General features: G+C 61.2%; 1 protein-coding gene across 1 annotated transcript in view; it reads right to left on the bottom strand.

Annotated features, from left to right (window-relative positions):
- Positions 1-4,374: 4,374 nt before the first annotated feature.
- L1CAM (L1 cell adhesion molecule) overlaps positions 4,375-18,030 on the bottom strand; it is a 15,339-nt gene continuing 1,683 nt past the window's right edge. Inside the window, exons 4-5 of the mRNA XM_075071308.1 lie at positions 9,594-9,666; positions 4,375-4,648 (exon numbers count right to left, since the gene is read on the bottom strand). Of these exons, the coding sequence (XP_074927409.1) occupies positions 4,420-4,648; positions 9,594-9,666 (302 nt within the window). The 3' untranslated portion in view covers positions 4,375-4,419. The remainder of the gene's footprint in view (positions 4,649-9,593; positions 9,667-18,030) is intronic.

The following is an 18,030-nucleotide window of genomic DNA, read 5'->3' as shown; positions in this document are numbered from 1 at the left end:
CAAAGTTATAACAGGATCTTTCAGGGGTTAAGGCAACGCCACATGATTACAAACAGGTATTAATTATACTCTATCATTATGCATAGACATATCACGTCATGCATTCACACACACAACAGACACACCACCTCCTCTCTGCTGTTTATACCAACTAGTTGCTCCCCTTAAACTGCACTGTCCAAGGTGAATAGATGGGGAGGGTTGGCGGGCTCTGCGATCGGAATCGTGCTCCGATGGTGACAATGACGAGACCCGGGGTCCTTCTGCAAAGACACCTCGTGATTATCGCTTCCTCTTATGCAAATCCGACAGATTCAAATCTGGTGTCTGTGTCCGCTGTCTGTGTGCTGCTCTTCTCTGGTGTTGTCCCAATGTGCTCAAGAGAGGCGTTTCTAAAAGAGTGCTTGCTTCTAATCCCTTGAAGGTCTCGCAATTGTCTGCTCCCCTCCATGGGCCCACTTGAACAGTTGTATTGGTCCTTTGCTCTGGCCATTCCCTCTTCAACTGTTGTAGCTGCTGGAGCTGGTGTTTCCAGCCTCACTCATTCAGTCAATGGGGCAATTGATTCGGTAGTGGTGGGGATTCTTTAATTCTACTTCTAGCAAAAGGCACATGTTTCTTTCACTTAACTTATACTATCCTAAGGGGCCTTAGAACATCTGATACAAGTTTCTACGAATTTTCTAATACGAAGTTGTATGAGAGAGGCAACAATGCCAAGTCATATGAAAGTACAAATAACATTCATGAGATGCAATGTCATAAAGAAGTCTTATATAGAAGATTACTTATACAAAATAACACAGTGCAATGTGTTATAAAGATTTATAGAGATTAGTTAATACAGAGATTCCAAAGTTTATACAGGATCTTTCAGGGGGTTAAGGCAACGCCAATTGATTAGCAATACAGGTATTAATTATTCTACTCTATCATATGCATAGACATATCACGCATGCATTACACACCACAACAGACACACACACACTCCCTTGCTGTTTAGTACCAACTAGTTGCTCCCCTTAACTGCAACTGGCCAGGTGATTAGATGGGGAGGGTTGGGCGGCTTCTGCGATCGGAATCGCATGCTCCGATGGTGACAAGACGGAGACCGGGGTCCTTCTGCAAGACACCTCGTCTATATATCAGCTTCCCTCTTATGCAAATCCGACAGATTCAAAATCTGGTGTCTGTGTCCCGCTGTCGTGTGCTGCTCTTGCTCTGGTGTTGTCCCATGCTGCTCAAGAGGGCGTTTCTAAGAAGAGTGCTCTGCTTCTAATCCCTGAGGTCCGCATATGTCTGCTCCCTCCACTGGGCCCACTTGAACAAGTTGTATTGGTCCTTTGCTCTGGCTATTCCCTCTTCAACTGTGTAGTGTCTGGAGCTGGTGTCTTCCAGCCTCACTCATTCAGTCATATGGGCAATTGATTCGGTAGTGGGTGGGATTCTTTATTCTACTTCTAGCCAAAAAGGCACATGTTTCTTCACTTAACTTATACTATCCTATAGGGCCTTAGAACATCTGATACAAGTTTTCTACCGAATTTTCTAATACGAAGTTTGTATGAGAGAGGCAACAATGCCAAGTCATATGAAAGTACAAATAATCATTGCAGAGATGCAATGTCATAATAGATATCTTAATATAGAAGATTATTATATACAAAATACACAGTGCAATGTTTTATAAAGATTATAGAGATTAGTTAATACAGAGATTCTCCGGGCACCCAGCCCCCCAGCTCAGGAGAGAACCCAGGCGTCCGGGTACTGAGCCCCCTTGCTCAGGAGAGAACCCAGGCGTCCGGGTACCGACCCCCCCCAGCTCAGGAGAGAACCCAGGCGTCCGGGCACCCAGCCCCCCAGCTCAGGAGAGAACCCAGGCGTCCGGGTACTGAGCCCCCTTGCTCAGGAGAGAACCCAGGCGTCCGGGCACCCAGCCCCCCAGCTCAGGAGAGAACCCAGGCGTCCGCCCCCCGTCCCCATTTCCTTTGGCGCAGGGAGTGCGACTGTCTGTGACGCTACCGTAATACACAGAATATCCTGTCTCCAGACTGGGGGGGTGCTACCGTAATACTTGTATTTCCCCACCGCAGGGGTTACCGTAATGCCCATATTAACAACCCCTGCCGGGCGTGCTACCGTAACCCCGTAATATCACCGCCGCAGTCGGCTGCTACCGTAATGCCCAAAACATCCCGTCACCGTCACTGGAGCTGCTACCGTAATGCCCAGTATAGCGGCCCCTTCTGTCTCTTTGTGTAGCCTTTCACCGTAATATACGTAAAAGGCCCCATCAACGGGAGGCGAGGGGGTAATGCCGCAATACAGATAATAGCACCTCCCACTTTGGGGTTGCCACCGTAATACCGCTAAAATCAGCCTCTCTGGTTAATTGAGAGACTGAAGGGTCACAGACATAACAGTCCCCCTCCATTTTGGGGTGGGGCAGGGGGAGGGGTGAGAGCTACCGTAATACATAGTGTTCTGTCCCCCAATTTTTGGGGGGGGCGGTGGGGGCTGCTATGTTAAGATCGATACCCTCCCACCTTAAGGGGGGGTATTACTGTAACAACCTAAAATTCCTCCCCTCTATTTGTGGGGGAAAAGCTCCCACCTCTCGCATTTCTTTTCGGCGCGGGGGCCGTGCACCCCAGACCCCCCAGCACCACACGCAAGCTGCCAGGTTTCCGGTTTTATTTCGCCGTGTTTCGAAGGCGGCTCGGTCTGTACAGGGTGATATAAAAAAGCCATCGAGCGTGACGTTAGTGACACCAACGAGGCGGACACGGGGTGTGGGGACGACACGGGGGCAGCACGGCCTCAGCCAGCACCAGGGGGGATTTCGGGAGGGGACGTTTTTAAAAAAGTTTTTTTTTCCTTTTCTTGTCTCCTAGGGAACCCGAAGCCACGACTACCCCACAGCGCACAGCAGGCCCAGAACAGACCAACACAGCGACCCAGCGAGCAGGAGGCACCTATCTACATGGGGCGGCCCCTGGCCAGGCCTCCGCCCAGCTGGGCAGGGGCATTTTTCAATGGGTTTTTAATTGTTTTATGCAAAAAAGGTTGTGGGGTGCAGGGGGCCCCAGAGCAAAGCTGAGACCCCAATGGGGGGAGGGGAGATCCGGGGGGGGCACAGAGCGAAGCTGAGAAGCCGACGGGGGAAGGGAAGATCCGGCAAGCCCCAGAGCGAAGCTGATACCCCGACAGCAGGAGGGGAGATCCCGGGGGGGGGCATAGAGCGAAGCTGAGACCCCGACAGGGGGAGGGGAGATCTGAGGGGGCCCCAGAGAGAAGCTGAGACCCCCACGGGGGGAGGCAAGATCCAGGAGGGGGGCACAGAGCAAAGCTGAGACCCCGACAGGGGGAGGGGAGATCTGAGGGGGCCCCAGAGCGAAGATGGGACTCCACGGGGGGAGGCGAGATCCAGGAGGGGGGCACAGAGCAAAGCTGAGACCCCGACAGGGGGAGGGGAGATCTGAGGGGGCCCCTGAGCGAAACTGAGACCCCGACGGGGGGAGAGGAGATCCGGGGGGGGGCACAGAGCGAACAAGAGGCCACTTGGCTTGAGAAATGTGTTGCAAAGGCAGCTGTGTGAGAAAAGTGGGGGGGAGTTCTCTTTTGAGGGGGGTGAAATGATGACACCGCCCCCCCCCCCGCAGAGAGTCCAGGGGATGGGGGGCGAGGGGGGGATTTGGGGGGGGGGTGCTTCTGGAAGGTGGGGGCTCCCAGGGTTGGCAAGGGAGGGGCAGGGGAATCCCAGGACGCAGGTGAGGTTTGAACAGCCCTGCCCCCAGGGCAGGGGGAGGGTCAGAATTAGGGGGAAATGTTCATCGCCCCCAGCCGAAAGGAAGCCCCCTGGTGTAAACGCCAGGAAAGGGCCTGGGATGGAACCCAGGAGTCCGGGCTCCCAGCCCCCACTCCCCCCGGCTGCTCAGTTTCACGCCCAAGGGTGGGGTACAGGCTGAGCCCAGAATGATTAAAACATGGAGAGACTTGGGGGGGTGTGTCTATTTTTTGGCAAATATTAACCCTGGATACAGACGTCCCCAGCCCCCCTTAACCCCTCAGTTCCCCCAAGCTTTTTGGCCCATCACATGCAGAAGTTAAATGATGCTTCAGGGATGGGGGTGGAGAGAAAATCCCAGCTTCCCTGGAGGGGGGTGACATTCTGGGGGGGAGTAAGGTGGGATTCCCTTAAATTACCCCCCCTCATGTTCTGGGGGCAGGAGGGAGGAAGCTAAGGGATTCAGGGATGGGGAGGAAGTGGGGGTGCATGAACCTTCATGTCCCGTGGGGCAGGAGGGGGGCCCCCTATTTCCCAGCTGGGGGGCAGCCCCAGCCCCCCATTTCCATGGGGCAGGGGCTCCCCTATTCCCCAGGGGCCTCAGCCAGCAGGGGGAGGATGCGGCCCCCCTACTCCAGGGCAGCCGCGGCGGTGGTGGGGCTGGTGGCCCCCGAGCTGTTGTTGCCAGCCGGTTCCTTGCCCATGTGGCCGCTGTACTGGCCGATGAAGGACCCGTCCTCGTTGAACTGCACGTCCACACTGCCGCCGTAGTCAGCCAGGCTGTCCTCGCTGCCCAGCGCCGGGAGTGCCCCATTGAGTGAGGGCTGGCTGCTGCCGAACGGCTTCTCCTCGTTGTCACTGCCAGGGCAGAGAGCGGGGTGAGGGGGGCTGCACGAGGAAAAGTGTCATGGTGCAGGCGTGTGAGCCACATGATTGTGCAACGCATGCGCACCTGGTGCTGGGGAAGTGACTGGGCGAGTGTGCAAGGTGAGTGGGTCTAAGGTGCAGGAAACTGGGTGTACAAAGTGGGTGAAAGAGGAGTGTAAAGGGTGAATGTGCAGAAGTGGGTGTGCAAGGAGCTTGGCCAGCAGTGGGGGTGAGTGTGCACCAGGCCAGGAGGACGTGGGTGTGCAGGTGCACACACGTGCTGGGAGAGCAGGCAACAACCTGACACAGAGGTGTGCAGGTGGCATGGAGGGACCTATGACACCTCATGTCAATGTGTTGGTGCACAGAGAAGTGTGCACACAGGCTTGGGTTGCAGCAGAACGGTGCGAGGGCTCTGGCACAGGGATTGTGCAAGGGGCAGCTGGGGCTATGTACAAGCAAGGATTGTTAACATGCGCCAGGGGGATGCTGAGTGTGGGCATACGGGGGTTAGGAGTTGTGAAAGAGCCTCCCAGTGTGAGTGCAAGAGAAGGACCCACCCACCTGCCCCCTGCCCCGCAACCTGCCCCCGGCAGCAGACCCAATGCCTGCCCTGGTGCAAGTGTGCACTGTGGGGGGGAGTGGGGGGCATTTTTCCCTCCCCAGAGGGAATCGGGGGGATCCCCCAGAACAAACTGGGAGCCCAGGGGTGTGTGCTGGGAGCCCAGGGGGGCATTACCTATTTCTAAGAATTGATGAGTTGCCGGGGTGGGGGGCACGATGAGACAGAAGGAGCCAGTGAGACGGCGGGGGGAGTCGCACGGTCACCTGGGCCACAGACACACTACTGTCCCGTGCACCACCGCCCCTGTGCACCATCACCAGTGCACAACCATCTCTGGCTACCACCACCCCACACACCATCACCCCCGGCTACCACTGCCCTGTGCACCATCACTCCCAACTACCACCATCCTGTGCACCATGACACCAGTGCACAACCATCTCCCCCAACCACAACCACCCCATGCACCATCAGCAGTGCACAACCATCCCCACTGACCACTGCCCCATGCACAACTGCCACCATGCACCATCTCACACACCATCACCCTTGCACCAATCGCCCCCATGCACCATCAGCAGTGCACAACCATCCCCACTGACCACTGCCCCATGCACAATCGCCACCATGCACCATCTCACACACCATCACCCTTGCACCAATTGCCCCCATGCACCATCAGCAGTGCACAACCATCCCCACTGACCACTGCCCCATGCACAACCGCCACCATGCACCATCACCCCCAACTACCACCATCTCATGCACCATCACCCTTGTGCACCAATCACCCCCATGCACTATCACCAGTGCACAACCATCCCTGGGTACCACTGCCCCGTGCACTATCACCCTGAGCAGCATCTGTGACGAACTGGGCCTGTTCTTACTGGGGGCTGTGAAAGCTGAGGGAGGGGTTGGCCTGGGAGAACAAGCTGCATTGGGAGATGGGAGGCTGGTCACTGAGCAGGTAACGGGAGAACCCAGGAAGGGGGGAGGCCAGGGGACCCCTCTGCCCGGGAAGCTGAACAAAGGCTGGGGGAGGAGATGCTGGAGTGAGAGGAGCTTCAGGAACTGGCTGGGGAATGGAGGGAAGCCCAGATGGGGCTCTGACCCCGCAAAGGGGCTGTGATGCTCCCAGGACCCCAAGATGGACCTAACTTGGGGGAATTCTGTTGTCCGTGCCAGCAAGGCCTGTCTGGGACTGTGTCCCTGTCGTCTGAATGTGCATCATCTCCCCTAACTACCACCATCCCATGCACCATCCCCAGTGACCACCGGCCCCGCACACGACCCCTCCGAGCACCATGTCGCAGGAGGATTTGGGGTCGTTGCGAAGGAAGGATCTACTACTGCAGCACGTATTCAACGTACTGAGGGAGGGTTTGGCCGCATCCTGCCAGGCACCGTTCTGAACAGCCCAGGGGGCCACTGGTCAAACGCCCGGGCCAGGCAGCCCGTGCCTGAGGCACAGGAACAGCCCAGAACAGTCCTTGTGGCGGATTCCGGTCCCCTTCGGTTTTAGGAGGAGTTTTCATGACAGTATCTGCTCTAAGGTCTTGTTTCTTAGCTGCTTTGGAAAGGAAGTTGGGTAAGGTTCTTCGCATAACCAGCTCCCCCTTTCTACGGCAATCCTGGGGGGGGTCTCTGCTTGGGGGAGTAAAGGACGTGTGCAGTGTGAACCATCCCCAGTGTCCGGACGGTCAGGAAGACGGGGAACCAGCAGGAAACCCTCCCCGGTGTCTGAGGCTAAAGCACTAGCAGCACTGAGACCCCAGAGGTGAGGCAACCCCCCCCCCCCGTGCCCGGGAGGCGAGAGAGAGGAGAGAACAGCGCAAACCCCCGAGATTAACCCTCCGGAAGGACCAACGGTCACAGAAGGACATTGCAAAACTCTGGATTCAGGCCAGCAAAGCCTCAGAGCATCAACGCTCGGCCAGAGCCCAGCTCCTCCCTGCGTGGGAACTCAGACCATCTGCAGGATGTGTGTGCGCGTGTGCATGTGCGGGTGGGTGGGTGCACACGTGTCTGTGTGCGTGTGAATGTCTGTGGATGCACAGGCTGTTGCATTTTCAATAAACACAGCGTGTTGCCTTTCCCCTGAAAAGATCCCATGTGCTTCTTCTAAGCACAACACCCTCAAGAGTGCACAACCAACCTGGCTACCACCACCCTGCGCACATCACCCCCATGCACCATCACCAGTGCACAACCAACCCGGCTACCACTGCCCTGCGCACAACTGCCCCCATGCACCACCACCCCTGGCTACCTGCACCCCTTGCACAACTACCTCTGTGCACCATCGCCCCCGTGCACCATCACCAGTACACAACCAACCCGGCTACCACTGCCCTGCGCACAACTGCCCCCATGCACCACCACCCCTGGCTACCTGCACCCCTTGCACAACTACCTCTGTGCACCATCGCCCCCGTGCACCATCACCAGTACACAACCAACCCGGCTACCACTGCCCTGCGCACAACTGCCCCCATGCACCACCACCCCTGGCTACCTGCACCCCTTGCACAACTACCTCTGTGCACCCCCAACTACACTGAGCCCCATGCACAACGGCCTCTGAGCACCATCACTGGTGACGTTATTTAAAACTGGACCATATAGAACATGGTTTGCAACCAAGCTCCTGTAGTGGCACCAAATCCTACGTAAAGGGGGTCAGATAAGGGGTCTAAGAGCAGGTTGTGGGTTGCTGGTTAGGATTGTGCTGTCTGTGTGTCTGTACCATTTTGTAGTTGAAGTTATGAATATTGGCTGTGTACTGTCTGTATTTCAAACTTGTGCTGTGTTACTGGGAAAGGTCCCAGACAAGTTGGTGTCAGCTCAGCTTAGCCTGCTTGATGGCCCATTAAGGACCATCAGCTACACAACTGACCCATGGAGAGGAGGCAGATCCGCCTTGTGACTCAGCAGGGTGTGCAGGGCCTGGCCCAAGTGACTGCAGACTCCACGTTGCTGTAACTTTCCACAGTAAGAACAAAGACGTGTCCTTACACCTGGAAGAGCCTGTATAAGGCGGAGGCCTCATCTCCATCTTGTCTCCAGTCCTGCTTCCTACCTCTGGAGGGACTTTGCTACAAGCTGAAGCTCTGCACAGGGACTGAGGACCCATCCCAGCGGGGGATGTTCCAGAGACGTGATCTGAACCTGCAGTTCACTCCATCACTGCTACAAGCCTGAACTAAGAACTCTGCCATCACGGTGTGGAATTGATTCCAGTTAACCAGTTCTAGCTCTCAGCTCTAGCTTTTTCCTTTGATGAATAAACCTTTAGATTTTAGATTCTAGAGGGTTGGCACCAGCGTGATTTGTGGGTAAGAGCTGACGTGTCTATTGACCTGGCTCTGGGGCTTGGTCCTTTGGGATCGAGGGAACCTTTTTCTTTTACTGGGGTGTTGGTTTTCAGAACCGTTCATCCCCAGGACGGTGGCACTGGTGGGGATACTGGGAGACTGGGGTGTCTAAGGGAATTGCTGGTGTGACTTGTGGTTGGCCAGTGGGGTGAAACCGAAGTCATTTTGTCTGGCTGGTTTGGTGCCTTAGAGGTGGAAAAACCCCAGCCTGGGGCCGTGCCTGCCCTGTTTGAGCCATCGGTCCTGAACTGGCACCTCAGTTGGGTCCCGCCAGAACCGCATCGTCACAACTGGTGTGCAACCAACCCTGGCTACCACCGCACCATGCACAACCACCTCTGTGCACCATCACCAGTGAACAACCAAACCCGGCTACCACTGCCCCGCGCACAGCCGCCTCCATGCACCATCGCCCCGGCTACGATCGCCTTGCACACCCTTGTCCCAACCCCACATACAGTCACCAGAGGACCCCGCACACCTGCTCTGACACACCTGTGCCCCCAGGAGCTGCCATCATCTCCACAAACATATGGGAGGCCCCCCGCTGCCACCCCCTGGACCTTGGCAGGAAGCATGAGCAGCCCCCCCAGCCGAAGAGCAAGTGGACAGGGCACACATGGCAATGGACGATTGAACCCAGGAGTCCGGGCTACCAGCACCCCCCCCATCTCCTCTTACCTCTCCAGGGATCTGTGGTAGCAAGGCCGGCAGCAGTTTTTGTTGCAGGGGGGGAGAGAGAGAGAGAGAGAGAGACCCCCCCGACCAGGCAGCGGGGGTGGCAGCGGGGGGGCAGGTTAAGCAGAGGCCACTAGATCCAACCCCAACCCCCCAATAGAGAGGGTAATTCCGCTCCCCGCCATGTTCCCCCCAATGAGGGGGCTTCTGGGGTATGGGGTGAGGTGGAAACCCCTCTGCCCTGCCCCTCCCACCCCTACAGCCCCCCTACCCAGCCCCTTCCCCTTCCCCTCCTCCTGCCCTGCCCCCCACTCACCTGTACTCCCCGAATGTCTCATCCTTCATGGGTCGGACTTCAGAGTCGACCTGTGTGTCCTCCTTGTCCTTCACTGGGGGTGGGAGAGTTAGTTGGGGGGGGCAGGAGCCAAGGGGGACAACTGGGTTTTGGGGGGCAGGGCTGCTTGGGGACCCTGGAGTGCAGAGGATGACTGGGGTCACTCCCTGGGAGGTGGGGCAGAGGGGGGTGGGGCTCCTCGTGGAGTGGGGAACTGGGGGGCCAGGGACCAAGGTGTGGGGCTGGGCCCTCCGGAGGTGGGGCTGGGTCTCAGAGCTCCGGGGGAGTGGCCGGGGAGTTGGGGGCAGGGCTCATCGCTCTAGGGGTGGGACCAGGGAGCCAAGGCTAGGGGTGGGACTGGTGCTCAGAGCTCTGGGGGCAGGGTTGCGAGTCCCAGGGGCTGATTTTGGGGCAGGGCTGGGGAGCAAGGGTGGAGTGCAGTGTTTGGGGGGTTGCTGAGGGCTCCGGGAAGCAGGGCCAGAGGGTTGGGGATGGGGCTGGGGGCTCCTGGGCAGGCTAAGGGGCAGGGCTCAAGAGTTTCCAGGGGGCGTGGCCCAGGCTCTGGGGGCGGGCCAGTGACCGGGGTGCTCGGTGCTCCCCGGGGCAGGCCCAAGGGGCGGGGAAGGGAGTTGGAGCGGGGCCGATGGCTTCCAGGGGGGGCCAGGGATCCGGGGATGGGCCATCAGGGATCCAGGGGTGGGGCTGGGCTCCGGGGGCAGGGCCCAGAGCTCCGGGTGGAGGCGGGGCCAGGGATCCGGGGATGGCTCAGAGCTCCGGGGGCAGGGCTCAGAGCTCCCGTGGTGGGGGCGTGGGGGCCAGGGAGGGCCGTGGCTCCAGGGGTGGGCCGGGGGCTCCAGGGGCAGGGCTCAAGCTCCGGGCCAGGGGCAGGGCAGGCAGGGAGTTGAGGCGGGCTGATGGCCTGGGTGGGGCCAGACGTCCAGCAGGGCCACGGAGTTGGAGAGGGTGGCCTGCCTGGGGGGCAGGCCGGGCTCGCGCGAGGGGTCGGACAGGGGCAGGCGAGTTCCAGGGGCGGCCAGGAGTGAGGCGGGGCCGATGGTCCGGGGCTGGGGGTGGCGGTCCAGACCAGGGGTGGGGTGGGGGCTCTGGGCAGGCCAGGAGTTGGAGCGGCCGATGGTCTCTGGGGCGGGCCAGGGAGCGGGGTGGGCTGGCGCTCCGGGCAGGGCCTCACCTCGAGTACTGTCCCCGCCCTTATGCCGTTGACGAAGCAAAGGAGAGCAGCCAGCAGCGCAGCGAAGCACCATGGCGCAGAGTGAAGCATGAACAGCCCTCGTTGCGAAGCTGCGCTGGTCGGCGCAGCACGGGGGGCAGAGCGACGAGGGGGGTCCCAGGGAACCTTCCAGCCCAGTAAACGGAAGAAATCCTGGGCGTGCCCAGTTTCCCCCGCTGCTGCATTTCCCCAAAGGGGTTGGGTCGGCCGTTCAGGCTGTCGGGTCAAATGGGCTGCCACCGCTGCCCTGGCCCCATCCCCCTGCTGTGGGCATGGGTGGGAAATTGGGTGGGTGGTAGGGGGGTGAGCCTGAGGAATAGCCCCACTGCAGGTGGGACGTTATTATAAACCGGGACATATAGAACATGGTTGACCAGCTCCTGGTAGTGGCACCAAACCTACGTAAAGGGGCAAGATAAGGGTCTAAAAGAGCAGGTTGTGGGGATTGCTGTTAGAATTGTGGCGTCTGGGTCTGTATCATGAGTTGAAGTTACAAGTATTGCCGTACTGTCTGTCCCCTCACACCGGGCTGTGCCCGGGGTGACACCCAGACGAGTGGGCAGCTCGCCCGGCCGGGCTTGGGGGCCCGTTAACGGCCCATCAGTACAACTGACCCATGGCGAGGAGGCAGTATCTCGCCTTGTGACTCGGCCAAGTGCAGACCTGGCCATGTGACCCCAGGCTCCACCTGCGGTATTCCTCACAGGAAGGACGAGAGGTTTATCACCTGGAAAAGCCTAAAAGGCCGAGCCTCGTTCTCCACCTCGTCCTCATCCTGCCCAGAGCTTCTGGGACTTTGCACGAAATGAAGCTCTGAACAAAGGACTGAAAACGACTGTCCAGCGGGGGAGTCAGGGACGGGAATTTGGAAAAGAAGAAGGAGATAAAGAACAAAATAAAGGAGAACAACAGCACTAACCTTAAAGATCAAAAACAAATAATCAAACGAAAACAAAATAGACAAATAGAATGAAAGAGCATGATAGACAACGACAAACCGCATTATATCAAAGCAACAAAATAGACAAATGAAAAAATACAAAAAAAGGAACAACCAATTCATAAATCAATAAATACACAATAAAAAAAAAAAATAAAAGCCCAATGATGAAAATAGGGCTGAAAAGAAACAGGAGTAAAAGAAGACAAAAAAAAACGACTGATAGTAATAGTAACCGATGATAAAAAATAGAATAAGACTCTCACACATCTTCATGCTACCAGCCTGAACCCAAGGGACGCTGCCTCACTGTGTGTCATACTGATCCGCATGTCACTAATTCTAGCTCCCGTCGATCTTTTCCTTATGACTAAACGCTTCCGACTGTAGATTTCAGAGGTTGGCACCGAGCGGGATTGGAAGATCTGATCGTGGTATGAAACCTGGCTCTGGGGCCTGATTTCTCTGGGATCGAGCAGAACCTGGTCGTTACTGGGGTGTTGGGTTTCATACCCACCATTGCCTTGCCGAGTGGCGCAGGTGGGGATACTGGAAACTGGATGTGTCTGGGAATCGGTGTGAGACTCGTGTTACCTGGTGGGTGTTAGACCCCAGGTCCTCGGATCTGGCTGCTTTGTGCCGGAGAGTGGAGAGAAGCAGCCGGGGCAGTAACTGCCCTGTGTAAGCCACTGGTGTGATGGAGTCAAGCAGGGACGGGCGCGTTTGACCGGGAAGGGTGCAGGGGATATGGATGGACACTCTTCCTGAACTGTTAACCTGAGGGGGGTGGGTTGGAGTAATTCACACCTGCCCCGAGAACTGAGACGAATTAGGGGAGGGGCCGAGGGGGAGGGGACGAGAGTGGCTGGAGGATTTTTGGTCAGTTGGGGCTGGGGTGCAGCTGGCAGGGAACCGCCAAGCTGGGTACTCCCCCCCCCCCCCCGAAGGACTCTGCACTGCGGGGTCTGCTGTCCCCACCCGCCTTGCTGTAGTCCTGCGTTCCTAACTGCCCAATTAACCTGCTGTGTTACTGGCTGCTTGGTCCCTGGGACCAGGAAGAGGGGGGCCCGCCCGAACTCGGACAATTGGTTCCTGAATTGGCACCTCAAGTTGGCCCGCCGAACCGCATATCACAGGGGGATCGGGAGCAACCTGGCCGTTTGCGATGGGCAGGTGACCACAGTATTGGAGGACCTGGTCCCCAGATGGGAGTCGCGGGTCGGGATGGGATGGGGCCTGGCTCTGCCCCCTCGGGGTCCGCACCACACTGCCGTGGTCGCCACCTTCGCTTCTCAGAAGGAGACGTTGCCCCCGAGGGTCGCCGCCCCACGAACGATCGCGTAAGGAGGTGCCTGGCGGCAGGTGGAGAGCGGTAGAGCGTGGGTGGAGTTGGCCTGGCCCAGATGTGCGTCCAAGGGCTCGCCACTGGGGGCACAGGCGGGGGTTACGAATGGTTGCCCTCCCCACAAGGGGACGGGCCCCGGATCCCATTCCTGCCCCCCAGAGCCAGCCAGCCTTCCCCCCGCCCGAAGGGCGTGGCGCCCTTCGCCATCCCCCCATGCCAGCCAGCCAGCCCCTTCCCCCCCAAGGGCCAGTGGCCCCTTCCCGTCCCCCAGCCAGCCCACCAGCCCTTCCCCCCCCAGGGCCAGTGGCCCCCCCACCAGCCAGGCCCTCCCCCCCGGGCCAGTGGACCCCTCCCTCCCCCAAGCCAGCCAGCCAGGCCCTTCCCTCCCTGGGCCAGTCCCTTCCTGTCCCCCAGCAGGCCCCCCTGGGCCAGTGGCCTTCTCATCCTCACCATGCCAGCCAGCCAGCCCCCCCAGACTGAAAACGGGACAGCCCCGCCAGCTCCAGCTCTTACTGGTTGCTCATGAACTGGCCCTTCGAATAACACGCGGCCTGGGGGTGCTCGGGACCCAGTGAAGAACGTGAAATCGGCCCCACCAGGAGTATGCCCGATGCTCCAAAGTGGGAGCACTGGGGGGGCCGAGCAGACAAGGGGGAAGTAACCGCTGAAGGTACGATCCAGAGACTGGGGAACTCCCGGCCCACCATGGGGCAGGCACGTTGGGGATTTCAAGGCTGGGGAGCCGGAAGGGGTCTGGCCCCCAACCCCAGTGAATTGTGGAGAAGCAGTGCCCCCCCCGCACCCACTACCCTGGCTCAGCCACGGTGACTGCCCTCTCAGCAGCGGCTCGCACTGGCCGGCCCGTTCAGCGCCCGCAGCTGGACCTGGTAACCCTGCTGCGCCCACGTGGTCCAGCCGGGCCAGCGTCCCATTTCAGCTGGGAGACAAGGGGAAAGGGGGATGCGGTCGGGGGGTGAAGGACGGGCAGGGGAGGGCTGACCGGGCAGTGTCGAGAATTGAGCAGTGCGACAGGGGGGGCGTGGGGCGGGGGGGGGGGGGATAGGGGAGTGTGTGTGGTTTTTTTAGTTTTATAAGGAGGATTTCGTGCAGGGGGCCCAGCTGTCCGACCCATTCACTGGGGGGGCAAGTGGGGGTTAGGGCCGCAGGTACTATCTCCCTCCTGCCCCTGCGCCCACTCGCTCCCCTCCTGCCCACCCCAGCCTCCCACCACTCAGCCCCCCTATTGCCCTTGCCCCCTACTCTCTCCTAGCCCTCACGCCCTGCCCCGACCAGCCCCTCCTGCTCCTGAACCCCCACTCTGCCCCTCACCTCCTCCCCCGCCCCTTGCCCGCCAACTCTCCCCCTTCCGCCTCCTGCCCAAGACCGCCTCCCCCTACCACACTGCCCCACACCACCTCCATAACTCCCACACACATCCCCTCCCAAACACACACACAGGCACACAAACTCACTGCACCCCTTCCACCAGAATCGCACGGCCCAGGTCCCTCACTCAACTACCCATCGCTCCCCTGTTCCACCCTTGCCCCCCACCTCCTGTCCCAGCCTCCAGCCCACGCCCCGCCGAACCTCACCTGCTGGTACTGCAGCAGTACTTCGTCGCGCCCCCATTGGGGAACTGGGGGGGCTGTCCTCAAGCCAGAAGCAATGTGTCCGACAGCCCCGCTTCCAGGAGCATTGAGCTGGGGGGCTGGCACGGGGGCAAGAGAAAGGGTGGAGCTGGGAGTGTTTACTGCCACAGGCTGCATTGGCTGGGGCATCTGGGGGGCGACTGTCATTTGAAGCACAACACACGCGATGTAACCTGAGCCGGGAGGGGCCTGGGCAGGTGACCCCCTCCCGGACACCGACCAGCTGGAGGAAGAGCCGGGGGGTCAGGTGGGGCTGGCTGGGAGATGGGGGGGAGCTGGCAGTGACCCCTCTCCTGAAACTGGACCAGGCTGGAGGAGGGGCCGGGGGCTGGAAGAGGGGGACGGCGGAGGTCAGTGTGGGGCTGGCCGGGAGACGGGGACGCTGGGCCGTGACCCGCCTGCCCGTGACACCGACCAGCCTGGAGAGGGCCGGGGGGGGTCAGTGTGAGCTGGCTGGGGAGGGGGGGCAGCCCCAGGAATGGACGCCGCTGAGGGTCCCCGTCTCTGTACGGACGAGCTCTTGGCTCAGCCCGTGTTCCTGGCTGATGTCGGGGGAAGGCCGGAAGTGGGGGGCAGGCCCCGACCCCCTCGTGAAGCGCGTCCATGGGGCTGGAGCTGTAAAGGGGTGGGGGCCGGGGGGCTCACCTCCCTCGGGGGTGCAGAATTCGATTGTCCCGCGCTGCGGGGCCCATCGCTGGCGCCCTCGTTAAAGCACGACCACGAGAGCGATAGCAGCTCCAGGGGCGCAGCCCCCCCACCTGGCCTGCGCGCCTCCCCCCCACCGTCAGCACCCAGCGGGGGCTGCGGGACCCGGGCCTGGCCGCCGCTTCGCCATCCCCATGCTCCCAGCCGCCAGTAAAACCCTGGGGGGATCAGGGTCAGACCAGCAGGGCCCCCGAGCACCCCGATTCCTCGACCGAGCCCCCCCGAGTGCCCCTGCCCCTGTCACACCCCAAAATCCCGACCGCAGCCCCCTCCGAGTGCCGTGCCCCCTGTGCACCCCCACTCCGACCGCTAGCCCCCGAGTGTCGCCGTGCCCCCTGTGTCAACCCCCACTCCCAGACCAGCAGCCCCCGAGTGCCGTGCCCCTGTGCACCCCCACTTCCCACCACAGCCCCCCCGAGTGACCCGTGCCCCCGAGCACTCCGATTTCCGACCTGCAGCCCCCGAGTGCCCGTGCCCCCTAGCACCCCATTCCCGACCGCAAGCCCCCCGAGGGCCCATGCCCCGTGCAACCCCTACTCCCGACAGGCTGCAAGCCCCCAGTGCCCCGTCCCCCTGTGCCCCCCCACTCCCGACCGGCAGCCACACCGAGTGCCCCGTGCGCCGCTGGCACCCCCCACTCCCCGACCTGCAGCCACCGAGTGCTCCGTCCCCCGGCAAACGATCCCGGACCGCAGGGCCCCCCGATGCCCCGTGCCCCGACAACCCCAATCCCGACCGCAGCCCTCGAGTGCCCCGTCCGCCCCGCTGGAGCACCCCAATCCCCGACCCGCAGCCCCCGATGCCCGTGCCCCTGTCACCCCACTCCGACCGCTAGCCCCGAGTGCCCACCTGCCCCCGGTGCACACCCCCACTCCGACCCACAGCCCCCGAGTTGCTCCTGGTCCCCTGTCACCCCCCACTCCGACCGCAGCCCTCCAATGCCCCTGTCACCCCCACTCCCAGACCGCTACCCCCCCGATGCCCCGTGCCCCCCGAAAGCACCCCACTGCCCTGATCCCGCAGCCCCCGAGTGCCACGTGCCCCTGGAGCACCCCCACTGCCTGACTGCAGCCCCGAGCTGTCCTGTGCCCCTGAAGCACCCCACTTCGACCGCAGCCCCGAATCCCAGTGACCCCGTACCCCACTCCCGACAGCAGCCCCCCCCGAGTGCCCGTGCCCCAAGCACCTCCCCACTCCCGATCGCAGCCCCCGAGTGCCTCCGTGCCAGAGTCACGCCCCCAACTCTCCGACCGCAGCCCCCCCGAGTCCCCATGCCCCCGAGCACCCCCCACTACCGAACCGCACCCCCGATGCCCGTGTGCCCTCCGAGCAACGCCCACTCCAACCGCAGCCCCCGAGTGCCCCGTGCCCCCGAGCACCCCCCACTCCTACTCCGGCAGTCCCCCCGAGTTCCCTGTGGCGGCCGAGCAACCCCACTCCCGACCCGCAGCCCCCTCGATGCCCCGTGCCCCCCGAGCACTACCGATTCCCACCCGCAGTCCCCCGGTGCCCCGTCCGCCCGACGCACCCCCCACTCCCAAGCCTGTCGCCCCCGAGTGCCTGTGTAGCCCGACACCCCACTGCCCGACCCGCCCAGCCTCCCAAGTGCCCGTGCCCCCGGCACCCCTGAATTCCAACCTGCAGCCCCCGAGTGCCCTTGGCGCCCGAGCACCCCCAACCCCAACCCAAGCCCCACAATGCCCGCCCCCGACACACCCACTCCCGACCCGCAGCCCCGGAGGCTCTGTGCCCCGAGCACCCCCACTCCACACCGCGCAAGCCCCGATGCCCTGTGGCGCCCAAACACGCCCCACTCCGACCCGCAGCCTCCAAAGCCCTTGCCTCCGAGAACCCCACTCCTGACCCGCAGCCCCCTGATGCCGTGCCCCTGAGCTCCGATTCCGACTGCAGCCCCCCAAGTGCCCTGTTCCCCGATGCACCCCACTCACACCGATCCTCATTACAGCCCCTTGAGTGCCCTGTGCACTCCGAGCCCCCCAATCCTGACTCCGCAGCCTCCCCGAGTGCGGTGTGCCCTCTCTGTAGACACCCCCGCTTTCCCGACCCGCAGGCCCTCGAGTGCTGCTGTCCATCTTGCCGCACCTCCGAGTCTGACTGCAGCCCCCCGAGTGCCCTGTGCCCCCAGCATCCCCACTCGCCGCCCCCCACCCCTCTCGAAGTGCCCTTGTGCCCCGCTGAGCAACCCCCACTCCGACTGAGCCTCCCTCGAGTGCTCTCTGTGCCCCCCGAGGCAACCCGCACTCTCGGCGTGCAGCCCCCCGAGTGCCCTGTGCCCGCCGAGCACCCCCAGATTGTGCCCACCCGAACCCCACCCCGAGTGCCCTGTGCCCTCAAGTCATCCCCACTCCCGATCCGCAGGAACCACAGCTCCCCCAAGTCGCTGTCCACCCGAGCACCTTGCGCACCTTGACCTGCAGCCCCCGAGTGCCCGTGCTCCTGAGCACACCCCACTCCGACTGGCAGCCCCTAAACACCTCCCCTCGGGACCAACCTGCAGCCCCCCTAATGCCCCCACTCCCCAGCCGCCC

Source organism: Chelonoidis abingdonii, chromosome 11 (assembly GCF_003597395.2).
Source record: "Chelonoidis abingdonii isolate Lonesome George chromosome 11, CheloAbing_2.0, whole genome shotgun sequence".
NCBI lineage: Eukaryota > Metazoa > Chordata > Testudines > Testudinidae > Chelonoidis > Chelonoidis abingdonii.
Note: the sequence above shows the minus strand (reverse complement) of the source record. Positions and strands in the feature narration are given on the sequence as shown.